At 40.0% G+C, this 13,964-nt stretch overlaps 1 protein-coding gene across 8 annotated transcripts in view; it reads left to right on the forward strand.

The window, feature by feature from the left end:
• relch (RAB11 binding and LisH domain, coiled-coil and HEAT repeat containing) overlaps positions 1-13,964 on the forward strand; it is a 37,569-nt gene that overhangs the window by 17,956 nt on the left and 5,649 nt on the right. For 5 of the 8 annotated variants that reach the window (XM_005722478.2, XM_005722480.2, XM_005722483.2 and 2 more), the window contains 16 exons: positions 2,642-2,754; positions 2,843-2,933; positions 3,676-3,747; positions 4,617-4,757; positions 4,913-5,077; positions 5,167-5,314; positions 5,523-5,679; positions 6,143-6,266; positions 6,619-6,667; positions 7,176-7,255; positions 7,774-7,880; positions 8,072-8,171; positions 9,610-9,692; positions 12,268-12,331; positions 12,436-12,574; positions 13,132-13,248. In XM_005722478.2, the coding sequence (XP_005722535.1) occupies positions 2,642-2,754; positions 2,843-2,933; positions 3,676-3,747; positions 4,617-4,757; positions 4,913-5,077; positions 5,167-5,314; positions 5,523-5,679; positions 6,143-6,266; positions 6,619-6,667; positions 7,176-7,255; positions 7,774-7,880; positions 8,072-8,171; positions 9,610-9,692; positions 12,268-12,331; positions 12,436-12,574; positions 13,132-13,248 (1,750 nt within the window). Of the gene's footprint in view, positions 1-2,641; positions 2,755-2,842; positions 2,934-3,675; positions 3,748-4,616; positions 4,758-4,912; positions 5,078-5,166; positions 5,315-5,522; positions 5,680-6,142; positions 6,267-6,618; positions 6,668-7,175; positions 7,256-7,773; positions 7,881-8,071; positions 8,172-9,609; positions 9,693-10,361; positions 10,445-12,267; positions 12,332-12,435; positions 12,575-13,131; positions 13,249-13,964 lie in introns of those variants that run through there. The other 3 variants (XM_005722479.2, XM_005722482.2, XM_005722484.2) reach the window with 2 other exon arrangements.

The raw sequence follows: 13,964 nt of genomic DNA on the forward strand, positions 1-13,964 counted from the left end.
AGTACTATCTTTATATAGACTTTCCAGGCATCATTAAGGCAAAGATGGTATCTAAAAACTGCAATTATAGACTTCCTGTTTTTAGTGGGTAGATTATCTGTAATCTTTAACGGACCTAGACATGACACAGAAGGTTGATAGTTTTACTGGAACAGTTTCTTTGACAGACAATTTCTGGTAATGTACTATTAAATGCAGGTGTTTGAATTCAAAACAGACCTGTGTCAGGAATTCGGTGTTGGAATATTTCATACCTAAGACATTATGCCTAAACTTTGGCATGTAATGAAGTCCACTTTTGGCTGATGTAATTTTCAGTAGTTGTGCATCAACCAAAGTGCTGGAATTTCTTTTTTTTTTTTTTAATTTCTTTATTTTTATTTTGGCCTGATGTTGGTGTTTGATGATTGCTCAGGGAGCTACTAAAATGATTAGACTTCACATTGTGATGTGCATGCATACCACGTTCAGGTGCCAAAGAAATGGTCAGGGCAATTTAAAAAGCCATCTATACCAAGTGATCAGATAATCCAGTTTGTAGATGCTGACAACATTAAAAACTAGTGGAAAGAGTAATAAGTTACTTTAAATTCTTCTGATGCCTAAACCTAACCACAAAGCGAGAAAAAACAAAACTAACAAGTCCAGTCATCTTAAAGTATTGAGACAGCCTTAACATTTAAACCACGTGCATAATATGTGTAGTTTGTGCAGTAAGGGTATCCTGTGGTGTCTGGCACCAACACGTTGGCACTGGGTCTTCAGTTTCTGCGAATTAGGTGGGGCCTTTTTGGATTGGAACTATTTCAACACGCTGTTCTTCAAACAACTTCTGTGAGGTTTAGAGGCTGGGTCGATGCTTTCATTTGGCCTTGTAGTCCTGGAGGCATTCCTGAGCAGTTTATGCAGTTTGGCACACAACTTTATCCTGCTGCCATCAGGAAATGCCTGGAAAAAGAAGTGCAGTGTTGTTCACGTGTTCACGTCACCTGTTAGTGGTTTAAATGAGTGTGCATCTTCTGGAAACTATGGATGAGTTAGTGTGTAGTATTAAGAGAGATATGTTCATTACTGGGGGTTTTTTTTGTTTTGTTTTTTTTTTGTCTTTTTTGTCTTTTTTTTGTTGGAGATAAGACACATTACAGGTATACCCAATAATGAGCATCTGGGTCAAGAAACTACATAAGGCAGTCTGTCATTGAGAGCTGCTGAGATGTTCCAGCCTGGATGAAAGTTGTAAGCCATCATGTGAGTGGTAAAGCAGACATTGGTCTTTCCATAGCCTCATAGTTAAAATAACCGAAAAGACTGAAAGGAATAGTCACATGGAAGGGAGTTGTTGCTTTCCTTTACTGAATGCAGGCTCTTCTACATTGGTCCTTAAATTAAAAGGAGTAGTTGCCCTGAATCTGGCCCCTGGTCCATGGTCCCTGGCGTCATTCTGTCCACTCTACCTGCCCACAGTGTTTACACAGGACTGGTCAGTTATGAAGGAGATCTCACATCATAGGAGTCCACACTGAAATAGAACAGGGTCAGCGTGGTTTCTGGCTTTTTAGATGTGTGCTGTTTATGAATTCCTCTATTTGCTTTATCAGCCCAGTGCTGTTGACTCTCCAAAATGTGTCCTGTGAAAATGTGTAGCCTTGTAATAGACTGCAGGAGAAGATTATTCAATGTGACTGTTAAAGTTGGCTGAATTTGTTTAATTTGTCATTTTAAGCTGGTTTTTTTTTTTTTTTTTTTCTCTAATGCTGAAATTGACTTCAACTATATTGGACTAGTCATGTAACCACTTAAAATGACCCTTTTGATAGTCAAATGTTATATTTTTGCTTTTCTAAAATATAGCCAACATGGCAGTGACTTCAGAGGGTTGGTCCAGCATTGAACGAGTGACTCATCACAGCCTATCTTTACCCAAGTTTCTCTGTTAGGTCTTTTTGTCCATCCAGCGTTGGGGTTTAGCTTGTTCTTCCAGCACTTGGCAGGAAAACATCATATCTTCCTGGAAAAAAAACAGACTTTGAAAAAAAGAATATTTTTAACTTTGTGTGCACTCTCTAATTTCGGTGTGTGTGGCGGGAATGCAGGGCTGACCACAGTTTGGCCATGGAGGCCCTGTATCAAGGGCAGCTGAGTGCTCTCCCCTCTGGCTGGAAGGCCCATGAACTTTGTCTGAACTCTGAAGTAGGAATCATTTATATGAGGAGAACTAGTGCATTAGGTTTGTGTTTATCTGTCTATATGCCGCCGTGTGCATGCACTATTAAGCTTCTACAGTATGTGGCCATAACTTTCTGTGCCTCAAAGTCCAAAGAAGAGTAGATATGAAACCAGCAAGGGATTTACCGTAAGCATGTTTGCAGGAGTGTTGAAAAACTGCTGTTGGTTTTTAAGAGTGACCCCCTGTGTATTTTTCTCCTTGTGACTTTCCCATTTTCTGTCTTCATAATAAGCCCCCTCTTCCCGGTTGCTGTTCCTGCTACTCTATAGAATTACGGGCCTGCTTGAGTGCTACAAACCATCCTTTCCACCCCTGTGTGTTGTAACCATAACCACACACTTTTTTAAAAATGTATTTGCAGAGTAATCTAAACTGATCCTAGCCTTTTCTGTCTCTGTGTCTTCTTTAATTCAGGAGTTGATTCCACTCATCTTATGTACTGCCTGCCTTCACCCAGAGCCTAAAGAGAGAGACCAGCTTCTCCACATCCTCTTTAACCTAATCAAGCGACCGGATGATGAGCAGAGGTGCTAACACTTTGTGTCAACAGCCTGTGGTTAAAAAAACTCTGCCTGCATCCAGTATTTTCTCAAATGTGTGTTTTTGTCTCCAAAGACAAATGATTTTGACGGGCTGCGTTGCGTTTGCGAGGCATGTGGGGCCCACACGTGTCGAGGCTGAGCTACTCCCTCAGTGCTGGGAACAGGTAGAGTACATGCCTACAGGGGTTATTAAATATACTCCTACTGAATTTCACAGCTTTGAGATCATATTACTGATTTATAAATGGTCTCTAATCTGTTTTCTTTTTAAACATCTGAAGTTTATTTGAAATTCATGAATAATGCTAAAGTGATCAGGTGTGTAAATATTTAGATTTAATTAGCATACAGTCTGTTTGCTGAGATTTACTTGGCATTGTGATGTGAACCTTTCTCTAGCACTTGAATTTATAAGACACGTCTCTGTTTTTGTTTTGTAATTTCAGTTCAAAGATGGGAAGTATACGTATTAATGATTTGCGTTTTCTCTGTATTTTTGTTTTGCTTTTTGTTGTTTTCCCACTTTTTCTCTCATAAAAACACTCAAAGGTTAGAAATGCAAACATGTCAGATCTTTCTGATTTGGGAATCTGTTAGCAATACCTCCATAGGCGTCCTTGAGTTAAATGGGTTAGCGGTTTGGTCTTCATTGCCACCTGTGTCACCACATGCAACACATGTGTGATAAACAAAATCTGCTCCCATGACAACGGCCGCTGCCACCAGTTTGGAGTCTGAGAATCTGCGCAGAAAGACAAATAGTGGTTTCCACAGGGTCAGGATGTTGCTGATACTCGAGTTGTTTCCATTCCACGGTGGCTGCACTCCCGTCTGCCTCTCCTTTTCTTTCAATTTCTATTGCTCTTTCTTTAAACACTTCAATTCCTCTAAACTTGTCTTCTCCAGATTAACCACAAATATCCAGAGAGGAGATTGTTGGTGGCAGAGTCCTGTGGAGCCTTAGCACCTTACCTGCCTGTAAGAACACATTATGAATGCAACATATTCAAGTTACAGTATATGATGAATATGGGCCTAAAGTGCAGACTAAGCTTTCATTTGTGAAGCATTAATCTATTGCAATAACTGATGAGAAATGTTTATACTTTATAGACAATCCCCTATTTTCAAGGGCTTAAGTGTAATTGGACACTCCTTATTATTTCTTCATCAATTGAGTGGGCTGTGAGTTAATTCCAGGTGTGGCATTTTCATTTGGAAGGGGTTGCGAGGAAAGTAAACTATCAGAAGGGCTCATAATCCAAATGCAACCCACACCACGGTATAGCTTCCTGCTTCCAGTGGAAGTGGTTTTACTAATTAAATCTGAAGAGCACGGGGATTCACTGTGTGCTCGGACTGAGCCAGGTGCAGCTACGTTGATTGGATGGTGCTTTAAAGAGAAGAAGTATAAGAAGAAGAATGATCCAGGACAAATTTTAAAAGCAACGTGGGAGTTCTTGAAAGCAAAAATGGCAAATCAGTTGCCTAATGTCAACCCGATCATAAATCTTTTTCCAATTTCCAAACAAGAACAACTGAAAACAGCTGTTTTAAAGACCTGGCAAAGCATCACAATAGAGGAAACCCATTGTTTAGTGATGTTCATCAGTTCCAGACATCAGGCAGTCGTTGCCTACAAAGGATTCTTCTAAATATAGACTGTATAAAAACAATGAGTGAAATTTCTTGAGAGTTAATAAATATGTTTGCTCACCCACAATTCGGAAATAATCCATTTAAGCCCATACTCATCATGTACTAAATGTAGAATTATAAAATATGACCTGAATGAATTCTCAGTCTGTCTTTTTTTTTTTTTTTGCTGTCACTGTTTGTCTCTGTAGAAGGAGATTCGCAGCTCCCTGGTGCTGTCCATGTTGCAACAGATGCTTGCTGAGGATAAGGCGGACATGGTCAGGGAGGCTGTGGTCAAGAGCCTGGGTATAATTATGGGTTACATAGATGACCCAGATAAGTATTCCCAGGTGTGTATCTTTGTAGATGAACATGTATGAGAGTGATTTGTTTTAATGATGTCCACAACTGCTATTCTGCATTGTATGTATTACGCCAGGATTTTACAACTGCTTTTGTGGGTGAGACTGGGTGTTGCTCTATTGTTTGTCTGTTTTCATTCCAGGGTTTTGAGCTGATGCTGCTGTCTCTTGGAGACCCATCAGAGCGGGTGGTCAATGCGGTCCACCAGGTCTTCATCCCTGCCTTTGCTGCCTGGACCACAGAGCTGGGCACCCTGCACACTTCACTCATTCCTTCTCTACTGGCACGTATAGAGAAACTACATACAGTAAGTGTCTTTCATTTCAGTCTTGGCATAGTGCAAATATAAAAATGCACTGTCTCACTTTCCATAATATGTGCTGCTTCTTTCTCTAGCAAGGAGAACATGGTCTAGATGAACACAAGCTACATGTTTTCCTGTCAGCCCTTCAGTCTCTTATCCCTCCTCTGTTCGCTGTGGTGCTGCAGAATGCACCCTTCACCAGCAGAGTCAAACTCCATGGCGACATACCTGCAATTGAAGGTAGGATGTTTACAAACACACACAGGTCAATTGTAAAAGAAATGCAGAAACCTAAGCAGAAGTAGAGGTTTGTATTTTAGTGTGACTAAAATGCAACTTTCAAACATTTTGTTCATTCACATATAGTCTACTGGTGCTAGTGTGGCCTTTAAGCCTTTGACATTTATTATTCAGTTTCTGCCTTGGTCCTCTATCTTTGGATTTGCAGTGACTCGATTTCCCCGGCCAGCTTCTCCCCTCCAAGATGTGGCAACCATCATAGGCAGCAGGGAGATGCTGAGTGCCCTGCTGCAACTCTATGACCACCAGCTGGAGCATGAAGGAACCACTGGATGGGAGAGCCTGCTATGGGTGGTCAACCAGCTGTAAGAAACACACGTACACACATACACTCAAACCCATGAAGCTTGGTTTTGATCACTTCAGTGACTTAAAATAACTCATCGTAACCTAAACCAAGGCTTACTATAACCTTAAGCTATCGTGGTAAAATGCAGTGACTAATGTTATGAGGATGTGGTTGTTATCCTCAGAGGGAAGAGGGACCTTATAATGGGAGGTTAAACACATTAAAGACATTCTAGATTTCCTCACAACACAAGTAACACAAGTGTAATCGGCACATGTCTACTAACATCGGTCGGCAAGGTCTGTCATCTCGGTTGTGGGCAAAAGACCTGCAACTGACAAATAAAGGCTATCTCATCTCTCTCAACATACTTAAAAAAAAAAAAAAATGTATGAAAGAATGCCCATTGTCATTAACAACATGGACTCAGACTACTAATTTCTATTTTTTTTTCCCTTTCTTCTGTTTTTTTTAAACAGCCTACCGCAGCTCATAGAGATTGTGGGTCGCATAAATGTGACATCATCAACTTGTGTTCATGAATTTTCTCGCTTTTTCTGGAGATTCTGCCGCACCTTTGGCAAGATCTTCACCAACACTAAGGTAAACCTGTGATAACTGAGTAAACCATGGCAGTTTAGTCTTAATAAGCATTCTTAAAGTTTCCTCCAGTTTAGCTCATTTCAACCCACCTTGTTTACCTGAACAGGCACACTTGTTTTTAGAATACTGAATGGTGTTTAGAGCTGAGGCCACTAAAAAAATCTATTCTGTCATGTCATATACACAGTGCAACTACAATAAATGTGTCAGTTTACTGTGTATACGTTCATTCTTAGTTTGATATTTAAAGATATCTTTAAAGTTCATATGGGATGTTTAAAAGTGTGTATGTACAGTACATACCAATATTTATAAGTATTATGCTGGCATTTTATCATTGTGACTTTTGCAGGTTAAACCACAGTTCCAGGAGATTCTCCGACTGTCTGAAGAGAACGTTGGTAAGGGCAGCTTTAGCCTAGATGCAGATGTGCAAGTGTAAGGTTTTCTCAGCTCTCTCAAGAAACTGTTGATAGGTGGAGTTCAGACGCTGACACTGTTGATGTAAACAAGCTATTTGGAGTCTGTTATGGGTGTTTCCATCTCCTTTTTTATAAATTCCAAACATGTTTATATAATTATAAAGAGGTGCTTGGTCTTATGTGGCTGCCAAGTGTTTTAGTTTTGGTATTGTGGCCGCTGATGAAATGTGTTTTGTATGGAGACCCAGGCTGTGTTGAGGTCATCGGGACCTTTTCTGACATTTTTATAAAACCACAACAGTATAACATGCATGGTGAGGCCACAGTGTCACACATATACTCACGTTAACAAATGCGAAGCCAGTACGTTGGGTTGAAAATGACCTCGTCATGTCATATTTGTTTGTGTCTCGGCTCATTTCTAATCTTCTTGATTAACTGAATTTATTGCGTTCATTGTTATGATCGGCTTTTGTTCTCCTGTCAGATGCTTCAGCAGGGAATGGTATTCTCACCAAAGCCACAGTTCCTATTTATGCCACTGGAGTGCTGACATGTTATAACCAGGTAAATTAACAGCTGCTCAGACACTAACAAACGTGATCAGACTTTTTGATAGTTTGTAGATTTCTTCAAGATTTAGGTAATCTGAATGATGGAATAAATGTTATACTACCATTTTATTTAAAAAAAATAGCTAAGTCTTTATCTTGGTTGGTTTGAGTTTTCCAGGGAGACAATTTTTTGATTAATTAGACAATTTGTGACAGAATCACTTTATTTTACAAATCTGGTCTGTGCAATCTAAATATACACGTATTTGCAAGTTGGAACTGGATCCAGCAGCCACAATTTGCAAATACATGTGTTTGCAAGTTCAAATACATGTATAAAATTCACTCCTAATGCCCGAGGTTAGCTGTCTGTCTAAGTGCAGTGTTTTGCATCAACTTTTAACACAGTGTCAATGTTCAGAGCGGCCAGACTAAAAAGAGAATAAAATTAACCGCACTCTTATAAATTATATACAGGTGTTACAGTGAAATACATGAAATTGTCACAAGTATGCTGTCATCTCTCAAAAGGAGGAGGATCGCAAGCTGTTGGTGGGTTTCCTAGAAGATGTTATGACAACCCTGTCTCTGTCCCATGCACCTCTTGACAGCCTGAAAGCCTCCTTTGTAGAGCTGGGGTAAGCTGAAACACACATGCACATGAATATTGTGTGTGTGTGTGTGTGTGTGTGTGAGTGAGAGAGAGTGTGTGAGCACACCCATTTATAAGAATGTGGCAGGTTCTTTTATACAGTTACTCGTTTGTTGTTTTAACTTGACAGTTTGAAAGTTAATGATTACTTAATCGGGTTGTTTTGTGTTTTTTCAGTGCCAACCCAGTGTACCATGAACTGCTGCTAACTGTTCTGTGGTATGGGGTGGTCCACACGTCTGCTCTTGTCCGGTGTACGGCAGCACGGATGTTTGAGGTACAAACACACAAGCACAAAAGGTTTTTTTGGAAGGGAAAAAAAAAACTGTACCACAGTTGAAACATTGCACTAAAATGTATTTTAGTAAAATATAGACCAATGAAGCTGCACAATTATGGATAAAATCCTAATAATTTTTAATGCATTGTAGACATTTTTATTATGTAGTTATTGTTGTTGTATTGTGTTAAAGAATCTAAGTTGGTAGATAATGATTATCAATACATGTATAGTTTCACTGAGCTAAAAATGGTCAGTTGTGCAGTTATAAACAATATAGACTCAATATTCACATTTCCATATTTGCTATACTTGTGCTAGCTTTGCTTGCTGTTGCTGCTCTTGAACATTTGTTATTAAGCTGTTCTGCCCTTTAAATGTGAGTAAAGACTGTAGCATTTAGCTTATCAGTGCTCTGGTTCCAACCTTATGACTAGACCCTCAGACCTTTGACTGCACACTCATCCCAGTAGCGACAACATAAATATCTGCTACATGTCAGAAAAAACCTGAGGTCAGTACCCTGAAAGTACGGCATAGTTGAAGGAGCTGAAGGCCTGTTCCCTTTCAGTGTTGTTGGAAAGTATAATTTAATCAGAAATGTTCTTTTGTGAATTTTTTTTTTTATGTTTTCAGAATTTCAGATCCTGTGGAAACATAATACTGCTGTTATTTTGTAAAGGGAGACAATACCTTCTCTGTTTTCTTCAGCTGATTGGATCCATATTAAACCAGCCTCCCAAGGCAAAAGTCCTGGCCAAAGCCATAAGAGACATGAGATCTCGTTTGTCCACACTTTAGGTCAAATACTGGGATGAGAATCTAGGCATAGCATTGGAACCTGGCCTTTGTTGATCTGAACTGGGGGAGGAGGAGTGGTAGGCCGTATTCATTCCCCCCTGTTTTGTGAACGACTCGTTCTTTCCCAGAACACCTCACTGTCACCATTTCATAGTGTGTAGCTGTCCACCATTACCAAAACTGTGGATCAAAAAGTGGCCCTTTACCACAGATGCCAGATCAAATTACTCTCAGCTATTTTATAATCTGGCGTGTGTGGAAAGAGCCCGCTGTTTTATGCTCACTGTATTGTAACAATACTTGTGCAATTTTAGCTATGTTGGCTTTGCCATGTGTGCATACCTGAGATTGCATGTGTGTGCGTGCGTGTGTGAACGAGTGTGTGTGTGTACACACTTGCTTGAAACATACAGTGCTGTTCCGTGTCTTGCAGCTATTGTTCTTGTCATTGTATATCACTTTCTTCCTATCTTTTTGTGTTTGTTTTCTTTTCCCTTCCTTCTTTATTTTGCTTTTCCCTTTTTTTTTTTCTTTTTTTTTTCTTTCTCTATTTATTGCCGGTGTTGCTCGCTCTTGTCCCAAATGCCCCGCCCACCTCTGTGACATCACGGCTGGCTCTGTCCAATCCGATCAGCTGCTGGTGAAGGGGGTGAATGAGACGCTGGTAGCTCAGAGAGTGGTGCCGGCTCTCATCACACTGTCTTCTGACCCTGAAATGTAAGTGAAACAACAACAGCAAACTGTGCCGCGTCTCTCTCCCCCTTCTCTTTGCTGCCTGAGAACTATCACATTTGGACCAGTCTTTACCTGCCAGGAGCAAATTCAGCAGAAAATAAGACAGTATGAACATTGAAATAACCTATTTGTCCAATACATTTTCATTCATTCTTCAAATATAACTCACTCATGTGCATTAGTTTAGAGCGGCTCCTGTTTAGGTTTAGGCTGTGCCATGGGGTAATTCTTCAGCATAACCACGGTGAACTCTTTTATGCATGTACACATCATCAGTCTGCATCACTAACTCGTGCCAGCTCTCATTGCCTCATCAGTCTACAACTAATAAGTCCTTTGCCAGAAATGTGGTTGCATATTTCCCATGTGTCAACAGCACAATCCCTGCATGCCTGCGTGTAACCTGCCCCACCTCCTCCTCTTCCTCTCTATCCCACTCTGTGAGAGCAGGGCCCCTTCTGATTGACTCCAAAGAGTGGTTGGCAATCCTTTTTTTTTCTTTTTTCTTTCTCTTCCATTTTATATATTCTACCTTTACCTCTTTCTTTCACCTCGCTTTCTTCTTTATACATTTCCCTCCTTCCTGCTGTCTCTGTCCCCTCCCATGGCACCCCTCCCTCTCTCTCATCCTGCTGTGTGGTGGGTTTGCAGTTGATTCTCCGAGGCATGAGTGAAGCATTAGTAGATCGCCGGGCGGCTCCAGCCCTTATAACTCTGTGCAGTGGGCCTGAATTGTGAGTCAATCAACACAGAAAAATCTCTCTGTAAACACTGTCCTTTTGTGGGCTGCATCCTTGCAGTGGTGCGTTCGTATAAAAAGAAGAAGAAGAAGAAATTTCTTGAATCTGTCTTGCTGAGCTGGCATCAATATGATGCCAGAAGTCTAAGTCTTATTTCGCTAACACAGCAGTTTTTCTAACCACAACAAAATCCAGTGAACGAGGAAGTAAGAGCCTGAGTTCGCTGGCCTCTGTTTCTTACCTCCCGTTTTCAATAACCACTGATGTCAACCCAGTGACTCACACTGACTAACAACATCTGTGCTTGGATAAATAGTTAAGTCTCCACTCTCTAGTCCAACAGGAAAATGTTTATGCATATTCATTTTGGTGATCTTTAGATTAATTAGCAAACAAATTTGATTCAGCCCTGTGTCACGCTATAAGCTGGTAAACACATAGCACACTATAAACAACAGCCTGTCTTCTGAGCCATGTCGTGACAATAATTCAAAGGGGTTTTTTGGCATGGATCTATCAAACTCGACACTAATGAAATTTGCGGCATCACTGCTGGAATGCAGCCCCATTCATCTCATGGTTCTCTGTAATGAAATACATTTTTGGGTGCATATGCTTGTCCCCAAATTGTACTGTGAACACAAATTGATTTAACTTTTAATGCATGTTTTTTTTCCTTTTTCTTTGTCGCCTTAAAAAATTGGCTTCACGTGTTTTGCCATATCTACAATTAGCAGTTTATAAATTAAAAATTAATGTTAAGAGAAATGATGAGAAACGTTCTTTTTTCCTCCAATGATCTCTCAGATGACCTCTGGCTTTTCTAGTCCTACTGACTGTGAAATGATTATTTAACATCACTCTAACGCCCCCCTCCCCATTAACCTTGCTTACTTCCATTCATCGCAGTCATTAATTCAAGTGATTAATGTCAGATATTCTTATTATTGTTTTGTATTTTTACAGCAGATTTAAGATTTTCATTTGTAGTTGGATTTTCTTCAAGAAAGATATAAATATATATAACTGTACCTTATCTTATAGTCCACTGATTTCTAAATATAGATGTGGGTCAAATAATATTCACAAAGATTTAGCATTTTGGTGCTCTGTAAAGTCAGATGAGCTCCCAGATCTTGGCTAAATTGATCATTACTGCTCAGATGATCACCATTTCAGATGCTCAGTCCAAACACAAACTCTCTATATAGCAGCTCTGTCATTCAAGTACTCAAAGCACTGATGGGTCATGCACTTGACACTTTACTTAACACATGTAAATTTCACTGTTTATGGACATGTAATAACTTGAGCATAATGTAGAGCCTGATCTGGCACTACAGTAACCATCTCAGTCATCATTGTGGTTACCAGTGTGTCATTACACTGTAATCACTATATTTATGCAAAACCTAGAACATGTGTTAGCCACAGTAGTCCTAATTCTTTGACTTGTTGTGGGTTTTAGTATAAATGCTTGCTTGACACTGGATGTGGCACTGTAATAAAAAAATGTACACAAATGAAAATTTTTAAGTCAATTCTGGAATCCGTTAGCTGCACTGTTTAAAAAATCCCTTACATGCCTTTCATCTTATGACATACCCTGAACACATCTCACTTCTTTTAATGTGGTTAACCCAATAATCTGGTGTTTCCCACATTATGAAATGAATCTGAAAACCTTTTTCCAGATAATGTTTGACTCATTCTAATTCTGCCATAATGGCACGCTAATAGAGAGTTAGAATGCCTGAAATAGTGATTAACTGACTATCTATGGTCAAAGCATTTTCTTGCATTCTTGCTGTTTGTAGCTCAGTGAGGATCTCTACTATTCCTGCCTTTGGTACCATAATGGAGACTGTCACTCAAAAAGAGGTGGGGAACTGTCAAAATACACAGTGATGAAATTAATTGAAAGCATTTTTAAATTCATCATCATTCTAAAATGTCTAAAAATACTTTTGCTTGCGTGTGTTTAGCTGCTGGAGCGTGTAAAGATGCAGCTGGCGTCATTCCTGGAAGACCCTCAGTACCAAGACCAGCACTCTTTGCACATGGAGATCATCAGGACATTCGGAAGGGTTGGGCCCAACGCAGAGCCACGCTTCAGAGACGAGTGTATGAAAATGACTAACTGTTTAAAAGGGGACTTTATGCTCAAATTTCCAGCTCAATGTGTTTGTTCTTGGACTCCAATTGAGGAGCTTTGCAGGATTCACTGCTTAAGAAAATTCCTGTTTACCTTAAACTGGGCTTGAGTGCAGACTCTCAGCTCATGCTCTGTAACGAGGCGTTTTAAGTTTCTTTCCCTTAAAGGCCACACTTCCTTTAAGCCAACTTTTTTCTGGTTGGCTTCCCCTCACAATCAAAATATTTGAACAACTGGTGGATTGAGCTTTGTTGTCTGGGATTACCATATAGTGGGTATCCGCTCCTACTGTCATCATTGAGAGCTACGCGTAGGAAAAAGCTTCTGAAACTGACCACTTATTTCATTTTGCAATCTCACCTATGCCAAACCTTGGCCATGTTTGATATGAGCATGCTCCAAAAAATACCAAAAAATAAGGACATCTCATTTTTTTTAAATATGCTTTTTAATCTCTTCATTGTTTTGTTTAATTCTGCTTTTTCTGTGCTCTAACCATTTGCCCCTGTCTTTGCTATTCTCCTAGTTGTGCTTCCACACCTTCACAAGCTTGCTCTAGCTAACAACAGCCAGAGCGTTGAAAACAAGAGGATTGACATTGCCACTCAGCTGTTTGAGGCCTACAGCGCCCTCTCCTGCTGCTGTATCCTTTTAAAGGTCATGGTTCACAGTCCATGTAAGCTGTTTAGAAATGGATTTCCATTCTTAAATGAAAAAGCAATTTAACTGTCACTCTACGTGATAAGACCTAATAGCTTAAAACTAACTTACTCCAAGAGGAAATATGAGTCCACTCGTCCTTTTAATACTCCTGTACTTATGTGTTTCCAAATGATTTACCAGAAGTCGGTGTCAAGTTTGGTTAGGGTTCAGGGTTAGATGTTGTAACTGTAAGTCAGTAAGAAGAACCTAAGCGTTACCAGTTATTTCCTAGCTATCCTTGTGAGATGTGCTGGTATGTATCAGTGTGGTCTCGGTGCCTCTGTGTATGGTTCACTGTGTGTATTGGCAGGATTTAACTATCATTTGGCAGAAGGAGAAAGGAAAAATAAGCTGCCTCCATTTTGGGGCCAGATGTAATTACAGGGTTGGTTAAGCAGAGGAAAGGATGAGAGAGGGAGAAAGTGTGTGAGTGGAGGGAAAGGACTGAACATCAGCTCCAATCCTTAGGAACAGTTCCCAGGACAGAACTCACGTTTATATCATCTCTGCCGTTTCTGTCATCCCTCTTTTCTCTGATTCTTTTTCCTCTATTTCTCTTTTACTCTTTTTTTTTTTTTTTTTCCCCTCTTCTCTTTTTCATCTTTACTGACAACCCAACCCCACCCAGGTCCAACACACACACACACACACACACAC

The sequence above is a fragment of the Pundamilia nyererei genome, unplaced genomic scaffold, assembly GCF_000239375.1.
Source record: "Pundamilia nyererei isolate P.nyererei 1_Seehausen unplaced genomic scaffold, PunNye1.0 scaffold00007, whole genome shotgun sequence".
NCBI lineage: Eukaryota > Metazoa > Chordata > Actinopteri > Cichliformes > Cichlidae > Pundamilia > Pundamilia nyererei.